Source organism: Galendromus occidentalis, unplaced genomic scaffold (assembly GCF_000255335.2).
Source record: "Galendromus occidentalis unplaced genomic scaffold, Mocc_1.1 scf7180000077528, whole genome shotgun sequence".
NCBI classification, from domain to species: domain Eukaryota; kingdom Metazoa; phylum Arthropoda; class Arachnida; order Mesostigmata; family Phytoseiidae; genus Galendromus; species Galendromus occidentalis.
In genome coordinates this window covers 721117-742223 of record NW_003805516.1, presented here as the reverse complement: position 1 = coordinate 742223, position 21107 = coordinate 721117, and the positions used below count along the sequence as shown (strand labels likewise).

At 51.8% G+C, this 21107-nt stretch overlaps 1 protein-coding gene across 1 annotated transcript in view; it reads left to right on the top strand.

Moving 5' to 3' along the window:
- The window catches only part of LOC100897946 (pyrokinin-1 receptor), a 42205-nt gene extending 26849 nt beyond the window's left edge, over positions 1-15356 (top strand). The window contains exons 2-4 of the mRNA XM_018641317.2: positions 10187-10386; positions 11672-11885; positions 15099-15356. Coding sequence (XP_018496833.2) covers positions 10187-10386; positions 11672-11885; positions 15099-15319 — 635 coding nt within the window. The 3' untranslated portion in view covers positions 15320-15356. The remainder of the gene's footprint in view (positions 1-10186; positions 10387-11671; positions 11886-15098) is intronic.
- Positions 15357-21107: the final 5751 nt, after the last annotated feature.

Sequence of the window (21107 nt, the reverse complement as noted above, 5' to 3'; positions counted from 1 at the left end):
TGTCGAGGCTGGCGTCGGGATTCTTTTTCTGCTAAAGAGAGATGGCTTGGTCAACATGGAGAAGCCACGAATGCTCTGATTGTTAGAATGTGGCACTCTGCTCTGCTGACGGGATGGATGAACCTTTCGAATGGCTCCTGGAGAATGAGATTCACCGTCTTCGAAACTTCACTGGAGGAAAAAGCGCACGGCTCCTCATACGCGATGAAAAGAGACGAGGTTCTCAAGAGGTTTCCCTCACAAGAGTATTTCAAAAGATCTCGCTTTTCTCAACACTGGGAACTCTCGAAAAACAAAATGCCCCGGAGTTTCATTGCGCGAACACCCTCCCGGAACATGTTGTCGCAATCCGCCCGAAGATTTCCGCAGCGTAAATATTGATGCTGTCGGCAATCCGATCGCGGTCGTCCTTGCCGAAACGACTGCGAGATTCAACCGTATTGCCGAGTATTTTCGCCGACAACCACGTTGTCCTGCGGAAGGATCCTTCGACTCCCGATCGCTTGATTCTCCGCATTTTTTCGGACTGAGATCGGTTCCGCCGTCACGTCCGAGACAATCGACAAGTTGGGGCGATCCAGGATGAGTGACGTTAGGACGGCGCTTGCGCTAGACTGCCATCGTGCGTCGGGAGACCAAGATAGACGAAACGGACAGATCTCCCGATAGGGTGAGAGGAACGCTCGACGCGCACCCAGGATCAAGAAGTGTTCGAGAGCTCAGAGCTCCACGCTTGGATCATGATCCCTCCTCTATTACGTTTCCCTCCCCGAGTCCCGCTTGGAACGATGGCGAGATCACTACAGTTCTAATGGTATATCTGAATCGTGTTTGTGTGTCGAACAAACACGATTGGAAAATGTTTACTCGGTTCTGTTACTTCAAGAACCAAGCAGTACAATACATTGCCCACTAAAAGCGGAGCGCCGGAGTCTTTTCCCGGAGCTTGGGTCTGGACTTTGCGCCAGCTATCCACTCCTCGATTTGGTGTTAGACATCGCCTCTCGGCTCTGTGTTGAATTACAAGCTCGAGCTTGAGATCGTTTCGTCAAATTTTCCCCTCTCTGATCGTAATCAATTTGCTTCACTTGCGGTCCTGCCAACAGACGAGAGGAGCGCATTGTCTCATGGAGAGCTTATGGAATCCGCTCGGTGAGCTCGCAAACTCACTGAAGCGTCGCGTGGCCGACAATGAACTTTCCGACCTGAGCTTTTCCCGAAGCACGTTGGAGAAGTTCGGTGGAGGGCTCTAGAAAGAGCAGGGGGACCGGCATGACGGTTTCTTGAGCTGGGGGCTCCCATCTCAATTCGAGGTGTTCTCTTGCTTTAAGGGAAGTCCAAATTGTTGAGTTTCCCATGAATAATCTCACACGGGTCCCAGACGTTCAAAGCCACCGGAGTAACACCTCCTCTCGATAATGTGGGCCGGCTATCTCCGAGGGGATTATCGCTTCAGATCCACTCCTTTTCCGGGACTTCCGAGGATACGATAGCTCCTACCGAAAGGGGTGAGATTCGCGTAGGAGGAAGAGCGCTGCGCATGAACGGGTCGAATGTCTCAGCTCCGGGAGGACAAGAAGACAACGGAGACGAGGGCTTGACGACGACACAGTGAGAGATTTCGTAGAATTTAGGAATACGGGACGAAGAACGATAACAGTGTCATGCGTCCTGCTGCCCCGGTCATTGTTGGAGAAGGCTCAAAAGAGCTTTGCTATTCTTCGTAGAGCGAAGCCCTTTCGACCGAGCTGCTCGAGACGGGACGAGGGCCGGCCGGACGCAGCTAAGACGGAACAATGTCCGAGTCGCGCGAGGCGAATGCTCAGCCGCGCCGCAGTCAGAGCAATCGGCAGGCCGACTTGCGTCGCCCGCTCGCTCTCCCAGTCGCCGCTACAGAGCTCGTAAAGAGTCGAGGCGACACTGAAGAGGAGAAATGCCTCTGAATCAACGACGTTTTATGGCAACAGCTCGCACTCGTACAGCTGCTGCTTCTGCCGTTGTGCTTTCAGTCAGAGCGAGCTAATCGCACATTGTACTCGCATTCGGCCATCACGAACCGACGCCGGGCGAGTTGACGGGCCGGTGGCCACCGACGGATGGACCGAAAAAACCGAGAGGGCCGCGAGACCGGATGAGCTTTCCAAAGGAGGGACCGTCCGCTCGGTCAGGCGGAAGGAAGGAAGCCTGTTTGCTTTGATAATGGTCCCGTTCTCCGAACGGTGATTCTTGCTTCTGTGTTTAGCGTGAATCAAGAGTACAAAGGCGAGGCACGCGGGAACCTGTTCAAGTTGTTTGTCGATGTTCGTTTTCAACCGCCGCTGTCAGGAAATGCAAATGTATTTTTTTTGTTCGGTGGAGCGTTGTCGTCTGTTCAAGCGAGCGAGCGACCAAAGCCACCATCGTTCTCTCGCTCGCGGCTCTCGAAAACGAAAAAAAAAAACAATACCGCAGAAAGAAGACAAAAGAACCCCCGGAGACAACAGGACAGACAGCGCATTTGTTTCGCCTCGTATGCGAGGAATACACCGCAATCATCGGTGAGACACATGAGTTCCACTTTCTCTCTCGGAGATTCCAGCCTTTATTGGTAATTCCGATGGCGTGCTCTCTAATTCGTTCTGCTCTCTCGCATAATTTTCGACATAATCGCTTCACGTGCCGAATCGTGGGAAAATACAGCCGACTCGACAGAACAAACGCAATGAAGGACACTGGGTTGTTACGTCCTCTTACAGAGGGACCAAATCCCTTCCTCGTCGCAGTATCCTCTTTATTCGTTCCTGGTCGACATTCGGAAAATGCGGTCCGATGGAAATCCCATTTCGAGCGTACCAGCATCGGAAGCATATGGGCATTCTACACGAGCGTGACACGTCCCCGGGAAAGTCGTCGTTGGTTCCCGCGTCTCGTACGCTGAGCACACCCACCGTGAGCGCGAGGCACTCACGCGGAGGCATGGTCCGAATGATCGCGACTCAAAATCAGGAGGGATCCGTCGAAGGACCGGTAAACAACGTCAGAACAACTGATGCGGAGCAAGAGCGAGCACAGATAAAGGCTCGTGAGTCTTACACCGCGGGAACTCGAGTAGGGGGGATTGCGAGACTATCGATAACGAACAACGACTTCCTGTCGGTGAAAGATGGAGACGTAAAGCCTTGTTATTTGGCGGGAGCCGGAGAATGGAGCCGTCGAGGAGACAGGCTAGAAGCATTTATTGTTTATCAGCCCATCTATTTATCAGCCTATCATTCCGCTACGGTGGATGTGCCGCATCCTCGCGTGAATGCTTAATATATCAAATTAACGTTAGAGACAGAACAAACCCCAGGCGATGGATGTCCGCTGCGATCGCGACCTGGAAACGTCGATCGGGACGAAGTGCGTGGAGGAATGTAGACGGAACTTTTTGATCAAGACAGCGCTCCCCGGACGGCATTCCAAAAGATTTCGGCGGAAACTTCGACTGCGACTCTCTTAGGAAACTGATGCACATACCGGTCCAATATCAGCGTAGTCCAGCTGATCTGGACGGCACCGGAAAACAAAACGAAAATCGAGATTTGAATTTCAGGATGTCAGGCGGCGGCAAACACGTTCAATAGCGACTCTATGAGCTCTCATTCGAGTTGTCAATTGTCGATGATTCTCCATTCCCATCGGGCCGACGGGATCGGCTGCGAATCCCATGATCCGAGGGAGCTCCGAGGATTCCCGCTGACAAATGAGGGCTGGAACTGATAACTAATGAACGCGTCCTGTGGGTTGCCTCGGCGTGATTCACTGGGACGAGGATCCTGTGGCGGGGAATCCTGACGGCTGCATCGATCTCATAGATCACAAGTCCTGCAATATCTCTTGAGAAGTTGTGTTTTCTCGAGTCAGGCAATCGGGACGGCCGCCGCGTGCCTGGACAACGCTCAGAATGCGTCTCACGCAAAGCGGCTTACGCTGCTCAACAACGCCCGCCGGAAAGTGGTTGTGTCTCGAGACATCCGTCGGGCCTTCATGCAAAGTCAGCAGGGAACCACGTTTGGCAGAATATGCAGTAGGGCTGTCTGCGGTCTGAGATGCCGAGCTTTATCTCGAATGCTAGAAGAATTCAACGGGACGGCGCGCCACGATTTACGTTGAGAGACGACACTTCCGAATTAGTGGAGCCTTCTCAGCGTCCGTCACCGCGTAGGAAATGGGCGGCTCGGAAGAAATAAGGTACCATTAGGCTCAATTCACAAGAATGTGAGCCGAAGCCGGAGGCTCGATAGCGTGTCAAAGTATCGGAGACGTATCAGGAAGTACTCGAGAGCTCTTCTTTCGCACAATCGGTCGTCAGGACAAACACTCAAGCTCTATGTATAGCGTTCGCTCGGATTATAACTCGAGCCTCGACAGGAGGACGACTCACTTGTCAAGTAAGCTGCTTGACCATCACGGAGAGGACACAATAACCGCACTTTCTGACGAGCTCCCGTAGACATGATTCGTTTTGGCCAGCGAGCGATGAGTTCCCTGTACTGAGTAGCCCGGTGAATGACGACCCGCCGCAGCTCTTCGGACGAGGGACCGAAGAGCCTTCGCACGACGCGAAGCTTCCGGAATGCCGTCCCGGTCGTTCGCGACACGTACATCCTTTCGTTGCTCTTCTTCTCCGGCCCCGCGTCCCGACAAGTTTCAATCGGCAAGTTTCTATCCTGTGTAGTATGTTGCCAGCTGGCTTCGTCGAGGGCGCCGAACACAGCGGCCGAATTCTTTTCAGCTGAATGTTTCCTCTGGAGAAAAGCGCCCCGATTAAACTTTAGTCGCTCGGGCTTATCGGACGGCTTTTGCTGCGATCGCTATCGCCAACGTCGGCGTCGTCGCTACCGGTGCTATTAAAGCTCCGGCCGCTGACATGTTTGTGGATTATCCGCCGATCCAATCAATTTAGGTGACGCTACACGGCTCAAAAATAGAATTGATTCCGCGTCATTGAGAAGGCTCTTGGTCACTACAAACTAATTTGCTCTTTTTTTGGCGACGCGACGGAGTTTCGACCTCGTTCAACCTCCGGTACGGTGGCCGAAAATTTCTAACCGGAGTCTATAACGCCCACCCCTCGTTTCCGATGGTCCGATGTTGAACATTTCTCGTGCCTTCGACAACGGTCCTGGAGCGTTGTCGTACGCCATCATAAATCTCCTCTGGCTGGTACCTTTTCCGCGGCAGAAGACTTGCCGGAGCGATCAACGCTTCGAGTTCTCCTGAAGAGATTCAGACTCCGTGCCGTATTCTAGCATATAGCTGATTGCTGCAGGACGATAGGCGGAAGAGGCGCAGAAAATCGATGTACGCTTCCTTTATTCCGCGGTCGGCGTCATGATACGCCGACGACGTCTGAATCAGAAACGCTCGGTTCGCCGGGCTCAAATTGGAGTTCGATCGAGCGAGCGGTTTGCGCTTCCGACCGAAGACGCAACATTCAACCGCTCGAGAAAGGAGAAAAATTGTACCGGCATCACCACAATGAATCGACTTTCGGCTCCGATTGGGGGATTTCCCAAAGCGGCACACTCGCTGTCTGTGGAAAAGAGGAGAGGGAAAATGGAGGATGGAAAATATCGTGGGGTGCCTCAACCGGATCGTGCGGTTCATAAAATTGGAAGTCTTATGTCAGGAGGACCAAGGAGCGGCCACTTACCACGAGAGACCTCCCGAACAATTTCTCCACGAGAGAAAATTTCAACAGGAGAAGGACGGATGAGCGAGTCTAGGCAGAGTATGCCGAGAAATGACTTTTCCCCAAGGGAAATGTGAATAGCAGCGTCCACCTCCCGAGACTGAACTTCCCTCGGCTGAACCGCGAGTAGTACGACGAACGTCAGCTGAGTGTTATCTGTGAAAATCGTCGAACGCGTAAAATAGGTATTTCTGAGCGTAACAGAAACTTCCGCAACCTGTCATATGCGGAAAGTGCTCCCGAGAGACAGTATGCCAGGGTGAGCGGCAGTGGCGAGTCGTTCTCGATGAACTCCCTCCTTAAATAGAGAACCTAGTACCCATCTGATGTCGGAGGAGGCGTCGTGCCGACAACTGATCTCCGGGCTCTCATTAGGTCCCGATGAAGGAATCATCGGGTGCAAGCGGAGGCTAGTGACGTTGTAAGTGATGGATAGATCCGGTTGAGGACGTCAAGCTCGTAAGGAGCCAATTGCAACCACCCACCCCAAGCCGGCAAAGAAGCGCTGCCAAGCTGTGATTCCTCCAAGACTGGGTATGCAGTCAGGTGAACATGTTTCTGTCCTGCCGCCGATTATTATCGGACTGTGAGCGGAGCGATTGTATTGAACATCGCCCGAGTGTTCCATAACATTCGCTCACGTAGGAGCCCCATTCCTAACGAGGTCACTCGAGCGGGGATTTTGCGAACAGCGTTTTACGCCATATATGCCCGCGGATCCCCGAGACAGGCATCGAGCTGTCTCTGCGTCGACGGCCGAGGTTCACGGAAGCCATTGTCGCTTCAAGTATTTTTATCCCACACATCTTGTCCTTTCATCCTCCTACTCTATGAAAACGCTCCGAAGAGGTCTCGACTTCGACGGATACTATCCAGTCTGACGGAAACATTCATCAGATCTGCTGACCCGGGGACACTCATTTATTCATTCGCACACTCAGGCGAAGAGCCGTCTGAGGGTTGCTCTTCAACTCCGATAGTCTGTTACTTGCCCAGTCTACCAGCCGACCGACCGACCTTTCCGTCAGTCCGTCAGATAGTTTTTTTTCAACGTCAGAGAGAGCTTCCTCCCTTCCCAGCGTGTCACCTTCCTATGTTTCGCCTACGTTACGCGCGCTCCCTCGGGTCCCGGAGCCAAGCATCGAGACCATCAACCTCTGCGAGGAATATCGCGAGCGAGGTCTTCTCTTTTTCCGCGCTTCCGCATTGAGAAAAAATCGGATACTGACCTCTGGCTACAAGAAAAAAACCTATTGAGCCAACGCTCGCGGAGTTCCCGCCAGCTTGGCAACACCCTCTCGGCCGAGCTGGACCTCAACGCCTTCGAGAACCATTAACTTCGAGATCGAAGCTCTCGAGGAGGTTTTTTCTCATCTTTCATGAGTGTTCGTGAGTATCTCGAATCGATCATCGCCGCTGCTGCTGCTGCTGGCTCGCGGATCGATAGGGGCTAAGCGAAACTTTCGAAACATTGACTTCCACACGTCTGCGGAGACTCTGTGTGCATTTTTCACCAGGGAGCACATCTGCCCGATTCTAATCATTGCGAGCTCGGCGAGCACGACGCGGATGATCGGACGCGGATGTCGTATCAAGGACGAACGATACGATATTCAGACTGGTTCTCGCTTGACAACGTTCAGCTCCGACATCGATCGGTCTTGCGCTGATTCACGTGATTTCTGAGCGTGTAGCCGCCGCAGTGCTCCGTATACGCTGGTAGCGCTAATTGACGCAGGCGCCGAGCAGATTATCGCATTCGCGAGTCTTCGGTGATTACGATTTGGAATACGGGCACCTTGTCATTTCCGACAATTCGCGAGTGGCATCGTTTCGAATCGAAGTCGCTAGTTTGGGCCGAGTCCTTAATTTCCGTTCGGCTTGATCAGTTTTTTTTTGTTTAACGCAGCTTACGCTCCCGCTCGTCACGTCGCTCGAACCCCCGATTTTCCTTCATAGTAATGCCAGTCGGACACGACTGGTTTCCACGAAGTCTGCTGATTCCGTGACTCTACCGGTGGTTTGGTCGAATGACGACATTGCCGGGAGCTGTTCGGAAGAACGGAGCGAAGTAGGAGAATCTGGAATTTCGCACGTCCCACCCGGAGAACACGTCTGTCTAGTTCGCGTAAATCTTTCCTGCAATTTGTCAGTGTAGCTGCCTGGACTCACTCGTGGAACTAGATGTGTTGGCTCAACAATAGGAAAAACACAGGAGGACCCGTCTCAGTGGGGAACTGCACCGTCGGCGCCGTAACAAAGTGAGTCGGAGCCCACTGGGACCGATCAGACCTCTCAGCGGTGGTCATCATCAGAATACCGAAGGAGGTGATGGCTGGCGAAGGAAAAGCTCGGAGGGAACGGTATTTTCCGTCCGATTCCGGGATTTTTCGGAATGTTCATCGTTCCCTTCTCCCTGAGGCCCACCTACGCTCGAGGGGACCGGGACGTCGAAAATCGAGACTAGTGGGGAGTTCTCCGAGGCGAATGGATTCCCCGAGGCGCGAGAGCAGTGAAGAGTTGAAATGAAGCGAAACCGTGCTCATTTGATGTCTCTCGCCCGACAACCTCACGGACAGGCTGTCATTTGGTCGCTTGGAATCGTTCGCCCGTCCGTCCGTCCGACCGCCCGTCCTCCCGCCCACCCGCTAGAACTACTGTCACCCCGCAGCAACGCTGTATTTGGTGTGCAAGTTCGGCGGAGCCCGACTTTTACTTTGTGTGGACGTTGACAGCGATACAAAAGACGTTTCGAAATAGCGAAGCGAGATGACAGCTTTTCGCTGAGCCAAATCCTCTTGTTCCCTCGGAGTCGGCCTGCGGGGCCATCTCGACATCCCATTACAAGTTGCTTAAGCTACCACATAGAACCTGTATTGTAGAGGTGAGCAGTCAGCTTCCCGTCAGCAGGTTGATAGAAGCCAGTCCCTATGAGACCTTCGGCAATGCAAGAGCCTGAGAGGGGAACAAGCCCGGAGTCCGGAACGTCGAACTCGGATACCTTCTCGTTTTGAGAGCGTCTCGGTATGCCGGAAGAAGCGCACAATCGAGGAGTCTTGCGAAAGTTCCTCAGTGGTGCACGCGCACATGCAGTTGTCGGAGTTTGTGCAGCTTCGATTCTTATAGAGTGACGAGGTGTGATTGAAGTGATTGGGAGAGACGAGTGACGCCGCGCCGCTTCTGAAGCCCGTATCCGAAGCTGATGTGCGCGTACCTGTGAGCGGAGCTGTGACCGCTCGCTGTAGTTACGATGTGGGGATGGAGGTGGCGGCACGGCAACTGCGACGACGAAGAGTCTCTTGCGGCCTTTCTGTAATCCTCTCACAGATAAACACGTACACGTCTTGAGCTCTTTATCACGTCTCGTATTCACCAGAAGTGAACCTTCGGCGCCTACACTTCTCCTCGCTTGGAACATACTAATGTTTCAGAAGGATTCGTGTACAGCATACGCCCGCGAATGCGCGAGGAGACGGAAACTCTGAGTGCGAAGTTTGTAGATCCCTCCTTTCCCAATGTACCTTACGAATCGAGGTGATTCGGAAATCGAGGGACGGAGATCGGGGAGAGTTCCTGAATTGAATGAATAAGAGAGGCTTGCATGGCTATGGTGATTGAAGCCCAGGCGTTGCGCCACAGACATGCCACAGCCTTCTGTTGAGGGGCCTCACAAAGGACACGCTCGTGGGGTGCACAACGCTGGAAACAACAAATCCGAATCGTATCGAGCATATCGCACAGAGGCCAGATAAACAAGGTATCTGCGATCACAACGAGACTGAAAATAGAGAGATTCAGACGGTCTCATTGAATGCGATCGACATCGACAATTAGTCCAGTGGAGCGGTCGAACAAACGGCGCGCGGCGGTTCCTCTCCTCTTGTCGAGGCAATAACTCACGATAGGCTCATAAGCGCAGGATGGCGGTTCCTGCCGTCATTCAATCCATCTTTCGGCTCCTGTGAAAACGCCCCACGGACAACTGATCGATTCTCGAGTCCACGTCGTGTTCATCGTGCACGCTCTTCTGTTCGCTTAGCTGCATATCGCGATTCTGCACGAAAATCAAAAATATAGCTGAATAGGTCTGGGAATTGACATTCTCGTACCCTATCGATCAGTCAGATCCGAGAATGCCACGCGGGTTAGGATGCGGCAGAGGGCGTCAAGGGTCGATGGCCCATCCGCCCGACGCGACGGGACTGCTACTTGTTCTCAACGCTGAAGAATAGGCCTCCGAGAAGGCCTCCCAGCTCAGTCCACCGCAAAACCCATGCTGGCCTTTAGAAAAAAATCTCGGACACGCCCCGGCTGCTTAGAGTCCGAGCTCAGTAGACACTGAAAATACAGTTGGTTCGTAGGTGGGGGTTTGGGTTGGAAGAATTGCGCTTGCCTCGTCCCGAGTCAGGATTGGAACGAGAAAAAAATCTCTCACATTCATTCCAATGACCTTATCTTTTTTATTTGCAGTTGCTGTGGTGATATCGTTTTTCGTCTGCTGGACACCGTTCCACGTTCAAAGAGTATGGGCTCAATCGTTGGCAGCATCGATGTCGCAAGACCCGACCGAAGAATACAACAAGCAGTTATTAGCACTATACATAATCCTCAACCACGTGTCCGGCATTTCGTACTACCTCAGCGCGACCGCCAACCCGATTCTGTATCAAGTGAGTACCGATCCTTCGACCAGTCAAAGATAATAATCTGACCAAAACTCTCCGTCGAGACCCGACATTTCTCTTTCGAATTCCCTTCCGGCTGAAAGTAGCATGATTCTCCAGCTCACATCCCTCGGCTGCGAGAGCCTCCGCTGTGGGAAACATTTCCTTTGAAGTTCTATTGGCGGAGTTATCCGCCAAAAACCTCATTCCAAACGTTCCTTCGAAATCCGCTGTTCCGGCCCTCCCTCCGGCCGCATCCGTCATCCGACCGCAGCAATCACGTCATAGAGGGAATGCTCAAGCGGACAGCAACAAGTCTTCTGTGGATCCGAGTCGATGAAAGCACTCTTCCCCATATTAAGTTTTCTTCTCGGAAGGGAAAGAAAAATTGGAGATCGACTCGCTGTCCTCTCGACGCTAAACGCGACTATCTATCGGGAACACTTGACAAACTCTCCGGAATGTTCGTTGTAACAGCCGTCGGAGCAGTCAGCGGATTCCCGAGCCGTGGGACGGGAGCTCGGAGGGAGACCCGACAGCCGAGGATTATTTAGGATTTTTTAGCGATGCTCCTAGAGGGGTCGATACATCGGAGATCGCATTTCTTGCATGGATTGTACGGCGGAACTTTTGTGTTTTGGTTCCAAGCATGTGGATCAAGATGGAGCGATAGATATCCTATATGATGTTGAAGAGCGAGTCGAGGGACGGACTGAGTCAGAGAGTGAAGTTCAGCCGAAGTTGTTGTGAGACCGCGCTGTTCGGAAAGCTGCTCTCCACTCTGGGGACTCGTCGGTGGAGGCGACAAGAAGTTTCCGCCCAACTTGATGGCAAGATGTGCTCTCGGGATCTGTATGGTCTACAGATGTCTAGACATGACGAGTTCCCGTAATATCGCGACCGCTCGTCGTACCATTTCGGACACTCTCTATATCAGTTGCCTTCTGTCTCGACTTCCGGAAGTCCGTTCTCATAGAAATCGAATGACGTGACCGACTCCCGAATGAAAAAGCGATTGTATGAGATGTCTGGGCTCACTTCCGGATCAATAAATAACGACTTCTTAGAAACTCTGACTGGGTGGGAGTTGCAGAGAATATTAGTTCTCAGGGAACTTTTTTCTTCTGCGAGGAATGCCACGGACGAAGGTTGCAATTCTCACAGAGCGTCGTCCCGCCGACACGTGACCTCTTCGTGGGCTTCACGTGGCGGCTGACGAACTCGAAAATCGGTCACACACTCTCTCTCTCGCTCTCGTGATCACTATTTACAAAAAGGTTTTTTATTGCAGATCCTGTCTCTGAAGTTCCGGCAAGCTATGCGCGACACGTTCGCGCGTTGCTGTTCAAATTGTTGCTGCGGATCACGTGCCGAGGATCAATCGTTCACGACAAGTCTTTTTAATCACGCCGGCATAAATCGCAGTGGCTCAACTCGGGGCTCATTCGGACCGAGTCGGAGTCCGAGCGCCCAGCACGCGTACAATGCCAACGCTAGTATGCTAGGTGAGTCGAAGAGGCTTTGATTTTCGCGTAAGGGGACGATTTTCTCTAGAAAGGGGCCACGTTGAATTATTTCCCAAGCGGGGATGCTCGTAAGGGTATGTTTCTCGACCCTTTTCTAGTCCTTAGTTTCTTCGAGAGTGCTCGATTCCCAAAATGCCTGTGCAGGTCCGGACGTTTCGGTTATTGAGCACCGAGAGAAATGAGAGATACAAGATCTCAGAGATGATGCGAGAAGCTCCCACATACGGGGAGAGGGTCCGAGAGAGAGTCTAGAAGTTTCAGTCAAGGATAGGAAACCTCAGAGAGGGATGAGTAATCTGATAGAGAAAGTCGAGATGAAGCTAACGACTTCGGGACGGTAAAGCGACACAAGAAGGAAATCGCGGGGAAAACGAGACGTCCGGGCAGGATTTCGAACAGCCGAGATAATTGATGTAAAAGCGCAGATGGAAAGGAGATCCCGTATTTGCCAGTCTTGCTACGTGCTCCTTTCCTCCATCGATGATTGCTCGCGGGATTTGTTGAATGTCGAGGCGGGATTTGCCGGGACTAAGTATCCGCCTTCGGTACTCGGAGGCGGAGCCGACTCGATTCCAGATTTTCCTCGGAGCTGCGGCGACAGTAAGCCTTCCCCTGAAATATTGTCGTCTCGAGTGGACTCTTCCCTCGGACAGAACCTTCGATTTTCACGATGAGTCATTGTAGTAATTCGCGGACAGCGACACTTGATCAGATCGACGCAAGCACGCGAATGAACAGACACGCCTCCGAAAGATCCAGCCGCTCGTGATGCATGCGAAAATAGCGTCTCTCGAGCCAAAGAGTTCGTCTTCATCCTAGAAGTGGTTCGTTTTATGCGGCTGCGTGGAAGCGGGGTTTCATCATGTATTATATGTGGAGGAGGTCCCCTCGCGAGACTCGGGCCATCCGGAACAGTTTCAGAACCATTTTCGCCACTGGACGAAAAAACGAGAAAAGTCTGCGGCGGATCCACCAAAAGACGCGAAAGTACGGTTTTGAGGCGATACGAACGAAAAGTTACATCGGTCAGACTCAGACTCTGCAACGCCCCACTGCGTTCAGATGTCTGGCTCTCCCTTGGTGGTGGCGGTGGCGGTCTAAAGTAGGCATTCAGCGAACAACCGCCTCACAGTGTTGTTGCTTCGTGCTATGATCGTAATAGAAGCCCAGTTCGCTCGTTCCGAGGCGTGGGTGGATTACTGCGTACGCTGCCACCCGCTCTGAGGGAAAGAAGAATGACCACCGGTCAAAGGGTACTTTTTATCTCGCGAGCGAAAACAAAGTTGCCACCGCAGCCAGCGACGTCAACTTTACACTCTGAGATCTTAACGAGACTTCGGCGACAAGGACCCCGAGTTTCAGTTCGCTAGACGTTTAATACTTCGGAACGGAAAAGCGGTACAAGATTTCTCTTTTCCCCCGCGACATGACCGAAGTTCCGTGTGAATGGTTCTACGCAGCGAGCCCGTGCTGCGGCCCCGTACGTCTCGTCCTCCGAAGACGCTTCGGGGTGGGACGGAGCTTCGACCTTTCGACGGCGCGAAGAATTTCTCATTCCGATTCCCGCTCCTAGGAAACTGGAAACCCATTTTTCTTGTGGGTTTCGGCTGGATTCCGAGTCCTCAGTCATTTTATATATCGAGTCAAGGGACTTTCTCCGCTCGACTCCGACGCATGCCATTGGAGAATAGAATTATTGATGCTGGTGAGCCATCGACCCATTTTCACAGCGCGAAAAAAGAGGTCGGTGCCGGAACGCAGGAGATCTCTTTCCGAAAGAAATTTCGAGACGGAATGGAGCATTGGCGTTGAGAATTGTGGCTTCTTCCGATGGGACCCACAGCCTTTCGGGCCGAGTCGGTCGTGGCGAGAAAGAAACCGTGATGGCGAACCTCGAGGGCGTGCGAGGCACAGTCAGGAGGCAAGAGGAGGAGATGCGCCGAGGGATATCGATGATGCCCCTTCTGCTTCTGATTGCCCTGAGGCATGATTTATTCTTCTGACGGTTTCTATCCGACAGAGACACCTATCGGGGTGAGAGCTTTGGATTTTTGAGCATATCGCTCCCTGCGGACCCTATCGCTGGCGAGACACCTGCCTGTCTCGAATCCGACGTGCAGATCGATTACGCCTGGCGCCGCTGCGTCCCAGCTACTTTCACGTATCTGGATATGCCGAAGTATACACCTGACGTGAATTATTATGCTAAGGATGAATGCGTTACACGATTCCTTCGCTCCGAGTGATATGAGCGAGAGGGAACGCCCGAGGCGGAAGTTCTAAGTCTTCGGTGGACTCGGCATCAGCTGCTTGTCTGGAAGAAATTCAAAACTCCTAATGAGTCAAGCGATACCGGATGCGATTGGAGTGCCGACGGGGGGTCCTATCCGAAGGGCGGCCACGTCGTCCAAAGAATGTCGTTCCATTCACCCCGTTGAGTTGAGCTGGGTCTGATGAGCTGGCTCGAGGCGGGTCTGGGGGCGTACGACTTCGCAAGATATCGTAGCGAGGTACGTACGGAGTCCCGATGGCTAATCGACTGGTGTCGGAGCCAGCGAGATAACGAGCGTACTGCTGAAATGAGAGCCTAGCAAGTCGACACCACCCTTCGACCGCCAAAACTAACATGATGGCGACGACAGGACCGGGAACAGCAGCCAGCGAACGAAGGCAACTATTGGACTCGTCGTGGAGATCATGTTGCCAGACGCGCATGATTCCTCGACAGAAAGAGCGAGCAATCGGAGCGCCTCGATATCGAATATTCTTCTTCGATGATCCGGCTCACGCGGACGCGGGTGACAGCCGAGCAAATCGTCGACATATCGTTTGTTCGGCCGTCAACAAATGAATCGTTTAGCAGCCGCTAGATGATGTCCGCAGTCAGTTCTGCATTAGTCCCGTTCATCGGACGCTTATCGATCAGTAAAACGACACGGGATCGGTGCTCATGCCGAACGACGTCTCCAATGATTCGCCAATCTCGCGCAGGGTATTCTCCCAGTCGGTGAGGCGAAATATCCTCCACGCCACCTTGAGAACATTTTCGAAGACGGGACTTCTGATCCGTCGACGCCTCACCTCGCGGCTCACGATATGTTCAACGACGACACGTCTATCTTCTCTACCGAGGAGAAGTTCCGTATCACATATTACGCAGTAACTAAGTGAGACGTTTCATCTCTTCCCCAGAACGCAGTGCGAGCACTCGCAGCAACAGCAAGCTCGTCGGACACAATGATCTTCTGCCGAGGAAAACCATGACGGACTCGAACGGTCTACTGACCGTGGATACGAAGATTCCAATACTTGCTATCGACGACGGGAATAAGGACAAGGAAATCAGGGAGAAACTCATTGTCGGCTCGAACAAGAGCGGCGGACCCCAGGTCATAGTTACCACGGAGACTTGAAGCAAGTCATCTTCGTGTAGCGCCGACGACATCATCAGGGTCTACGACTAATTGATAAATTATTAAAGCGAATCGCTCGCCCATAGGGAGAAGAACGATTCGTTCCCGGGTCCAACTAGTGGACACCACTGAGCTACCGTAATGCGGAGTGACCGAGTATCGGCTCGGACTTTGTATCGGTCTGACTAATGATTGTAAGAGCGGAACCGAGAGACACACGTTGATTGAGGAATGGCTGAAATTTCTGGAGGGAAAGAGAGAGTATTTTTCGAAGTGGTAGGTCGTAGATTTCTACGAGGATGAGCATGTATGTATATGAGAGTTGAGCAAGAGATCAAATAATTTCAGGACATATTTTCAAACCAATGGCAACCTTCAATGATCGATTTTGTTGTCGACGACCGACGCATTTTGTCATCGGGAGAGTTCGCAACTTTACCTCGATTCTAGAACTATTAGGTAGACTGGTAAAGAAGAGGAAGAGAATTCTACGACGAGAACCCACCCTGTTCCGATCCAAGGAAGCACTGCAATCTTGTTGTAAACTTGTGAAGCATCATCACAAACTCGATCAGGATCCGTCACACTCATCACAGTAGCCGACGGGAAGACCCCGTACGGAAATGAGGACATTCGGATTCCCTGAAGATTTCGAGAGCTAAAATGCGGGGAAAAAGGGGAAGGGGAGAATCTCGGAGTCTATAACACCGAAAGAAGTCTTCTCGAAGCGGAATTCCAGAGCTCTAGATTCCAAAGCTAACCCGATCGTGCATCTGATCGTGCCAATTCGACGAAAAGAAATGCTGCTCGTGTGTTCCGGAACCGTGGGGTGTCGTCGGGGACCACCCCGTTCATTTTTTATAATTATTCAACGAGCACCTCCTACCGTACAACGCTCACGTAGATTAGGGCACTTCCCCCTAGATGAACAGCTCATACCGGCGCGGCGTGCCCGCGTGCGTGCTCTACGTTGTGCAGCTCCTGCTGTAGAGTATGGCTCACTTGGGTCATTTCGGGAAACAGGGAAGTTATACACGGAGAATCGCTTCGAATGGGAAAGTTAGATGTCGGTCGTCCCAAATCGAGATGTACATACAAATGTTCCCAATGTGAATACACGTCGAATGACTTGTTCTGTTTAATGACCAGAAGCGGAGCGTGAGGATCATGAAAGATACGACTCCGAATGGAAAAACAACTTGAGCAGGAATGAGTAACATTCAGGATGGCTTTTTTTCGCTCCACGGAAAAATCGCTCTCACGTTCAGTTTTGTTCCGACTTTCCGGAGCGGCAGCTGTTCTCTCTTGACTCCGCCTACATCGGTCAGACATCGGTGTTCATGTCCTCAAGAGCATCGAAGCATGAGATTAATGATTCTCGTTCTATGACTCTGTCGAGCACCGTCTTCTTTCTACTCATCTGATTGAGGCCCCCCAGGAATATTCATTCCTCTTTTCTGAGAAAATCCGAACCACCGATGCTCATGATTTCAATTTTTTACAGCAACGGAATAAAGATTAATAGACTCGTCAGTCCGGGGGAGGTGGGGTTGAGGAGTGTTGAATGTTCGAACTGTTGTCCAACTGATTGTAGATACATATGATAATAAAATCAGGTTGAATAAAATAAATGAATGGATTGATGAGGTTGTGTAAAATAGTGATTAGGGAGGATCGAACTTTTCAGCGACCGTTCCAAGTGGAAGGATTTCTCGAACGGGGCCTCGAGAGGAATGAATCTCTGACCTACGAGCTGATTCATCATTTCTGATCCGGGGACGACAGCGGAGGGAGGGGGGGACCCGGAGCCGATGCGACCGGGGAGGGCCAGCGATAGTGCGAACTGTGAGGCCCGCTATTTTCGCTTGCCCTGCGAAACCATTAGGACTTCTCCATGCGGCAGCTCATTGTCACCAGTCGATGACGAAAATTCCGAGAAAACAGGAAACTCTTCTCAGAGTCACATCTAAGGCTGCCATCTTCATCAGACTGCCATCTTCTCAAATTTCATTCCTTCTCATCCATATTCGGCTCCCCGTTGTGCGTTCCGCGTCGTTCATTCGGTGCTCCGCCGCGATGCCACCCTACTCCCACTCCCTCGAATGGCCGCTACTAACGTATTCTCGTTTCGGTGGCACATTTCTCCGCAATCTGTGCTCGGGTCCACGTCACGACCGTGACCCGGGATGGCTCACTAGACGGCGAATGAACTCGTCGCTCTCCGGATTTCGGCGGAGAAAGTCATTTCCGCTGATCATATGACTCCTTGATGCTCCCTCCAGGTCAAGTCAGGTCAAAACTTTCCGTCGCCACATCTTCAGAGCGAAACATCACGAATATATGATAAGGTGAATCAGCTTGTGCGAGTGTCAGGTTCCATGGCAGAAGATTAAGCTCCGCACTCTAGCCTCAACACAGCATTATTCCCCGAGGGAGAGCACAAAAAAGGCCTTCCAGCTCTATCGATCTCTGATGCATGGCTCTAATATTCCGAATAGATATGGAAAGATGATTCTCTACATCATCAGCTTATTCCTCTCCTTCCACCTGTATAACTCCTTTGATGGCCTCTCCCCTCTTTGCGGGAGGGAGTGCCTACCTACCTACCTATCAGAGCATCAGATGAACGATTCTTCACGATGAGATCAACGAACAGCACCAAAATAGATCAGAGAGAGCGAAGACCTTGGCTCAAGCGAGAGCATCCGGAGGGAGGACCTTGCGAGCCATTGTGACCATCCCTTTTTTTTGGTGGAGATCTCGCGAATTCACTTCGGTTTTCCTATCGGGATTAAGCTGGAGCCGTGGCTCAGTGATGATGAAGTCGCCATCCAGGAAGACGCCACGCGGCGTCGCCTCGGCGAAGACGGAGTCGGAAAGCAAATGCGTCTCTCCAGGAAGACTATCAAGAACACGGAATGACAAGCGCATGACGCGGCCTATCGTATCCTCGATCCCGGTAACAAGTCGCCCCTGTATCCCGCATGTAGGCCCCATTCAAAAAAGGAGATTCCGGATCGCGTGATCTTATTGTCTTGGTCGAGAGAAACTCTGGGTTCTTAGTCCTGAAATCGATGACAGCTTCGTCATCCGCTACTAGAGACCACGAAACCCGTCGACGGCAAACATCGCTATTCAGGATGGCATTGACTCAGGTTCGAGTTCGACTAAATTGTAATAAGTACCTAGGATCCTGTCAACAAAGTTGCACAATGATCGGCTCGGCGATGATGCTCGAGATGCACCCCTCACGTGACAAGGCCCATCTAGGTGGAATCGAATCAGGTACTTTTCATCAAATTCTTCATGCCCAGGATAATCTCCGCAATTCGGACCGATATCATATCGTCGACTCATCTCTGTGTAGAGCATCCCTCATGAAGAGCCCATCGCGACGATCCCCACGATCAACAGAGCGATCGGGTTTGAGACTTGTGAAGCAGACGATTTTATCGTTCGGAAATTCTCCCTCCCGACTCACGAGGAATCTAAAGGTGCGCAGGGAAATCGATCAGCCTCCCGAATGAGCTCGTATTCCCTGTCGCAAGTTTCTTCCAATTTACGAAATCGGGTTCATGGCCTTTCGACTCATCGAATCGTTTTCGACACAAGCTTGTTCGATCTAAGGCGGGATTCTGCCATCGACGCCATTGTCGCTAAGTCGTTATTTGGCTATCTGTCTCCTCCCCGTCCTTCCTCTTAGCTATCTATTCATCCATTCATTTACTCTCGGGTCCATCCGTCAAAGTGAACGAAATGTTCATTTTGTTTCCCCGGACAAGGAACGGGAAAGAGGAAAACTGATGAAGGGAGACTATCTTCGATGATGGAGATGCGGCCGCGCCGATTTTTCATTTAGAACTCCGCTGTCGAAGTCCAGTGTCATTTTTCCTCGATTGGCTCCTACTCCGCGGACTTCGGTGTCTACAGTTATACACCGATGCGATCGAACTACGGCAGGGAGGGCTCCCTGCGGGACGTCTGCGTCGAGCGGAAACGACTACATAATATCCATTCGAAACTGTCGTCTGCTCTGGGGAATCTCCATGATCCAGCTACACCTTGACCGCGATAGCTCGGAAAATGCATCATTAGGGACTGAATGTTCGAAGAAGTCCAAGAGACAGAGGAATACACAGACTAAGGATCTGATGATAGTAGGCGAAGGCTCGGATTCGAATCCTTTATCATTCCGGAGTTCTTCAGGGGGACAAATCGAATCGTGCACTCAGACCGAAACGATGACGGGAAATGAAGAGTAACGCACGTCGAAGAAAAGAAGAGCGCGACGGGAAAAGTTTCTGCGGGAAAGAGGGATGGTGAAAAAAGAATGAGACTTGCGCGTGGGCGGGTACGGCAAGGAGCAGTTGGCCACAGTCACTTGCGAGTCCTTTGTCCTGATGCGGCTTCCGTTATGAGCGGCCGATCTCTTCCTGGGACGTCGAAGGCATAAAATGGAAGTTACCCCACGGAGCCCCCTCTCCTCGCTGTACTCTGTCAGTCCTATCCGACGCTTCTCGACCTCATAATGAACGCGTCAGCCTTCTCCTTACTCCTCTGCTTTTTGTCACAGGGTCCCTCTCTTGACCTCGACCAGGGATGCCATCTTCTACAGAGGTGGCAAGCCGACACTTTGTTTTCCTTGGTGCGCTGTCCTTCTTTCCTCGCTCCCTCGTCACGTCTTTCTAGTGGTCGAGCCAACTCCTTCGACGTCCTCCTGAATCCTATGCTGAGGAGGGAAATGCCAATGTCCGTATCCTCCAACAACTCCTCGCCGGAGTGGGTCTGAGTGCTCTCATGGGAATTGCGAGGCGAGGTGGCCAGATCGCTTTGATTCAATCCCGCGGAGTCAATGCTGGGGATTTCTATAGGGGATATATGCCACGATCCCGAGAACTCTCCGTTCCCTTGAACGATGGGAGACCGCACCGGAATCGTGGCGTCATATATTTTCGAATTCCTGACTCCCTTACTTGGCGAGGATCTCCGAGACATTTGGCCCCCGTGGCGAAACGAATCTCCTGGTTCTCGATCTTTTTCTGGGAATCTCCTTTTTCCGTCTCTGTGGTTCCAACCGAAATTATTCACGTCGAAACGTTCGATTTCAATCTCATCGATTGTGAGACCCTTGGGCAGCGATTTTATACGGAATTTTTTTCGAGGTCCTAGGAATTTTTCCAACCCCAAATATCAGTTCCCGGTTAAGATGATTCCTCCGAATAATCAACCGTTCAGACATTTTTACGGTGTGGCCAACCCCCCGTCTGACAGATTCGATGAAGCCTAGAAAAGTATCCGATCCCTCGAGAACTTCCTTCAAAAAGATGTACTGAGAAGTATTTTCGCGCTCAACAAGTTTACGATCAACCGTCAGAGTCGATGGATCCCAGACGCGGTTGCATCCCCCTGAAGTCCGTGTCAGGTAGTTCCGGATTAATGGAAGACTCATATCCTAATAATTTTCCCAGGTGAACACCCGCATCATGCAGGTGGACAGTCCCCTTGGACTTCTCTGATTGAGGGACACCTGGCAGAATGAAGAAGAAAAACCAAGGACGGTGACTGAATCAGGCAGGAACTCATTCTGTGGCTCCGATGATACGCTACGTGTTCCGTAGGCATATGAACCGACGATGTTCGTCTCTGCGGTTCAAAACTACGGGTGATGTCGATAGTTTCCGAAACTCACAGGAGCAGATATCGACGAATTGTCTTGAAACCCCTGGTCTGACCCATGTATAATAGATGTGAATGAACGATCTCGAGCGTTATCAGCAGCAGGCGATTT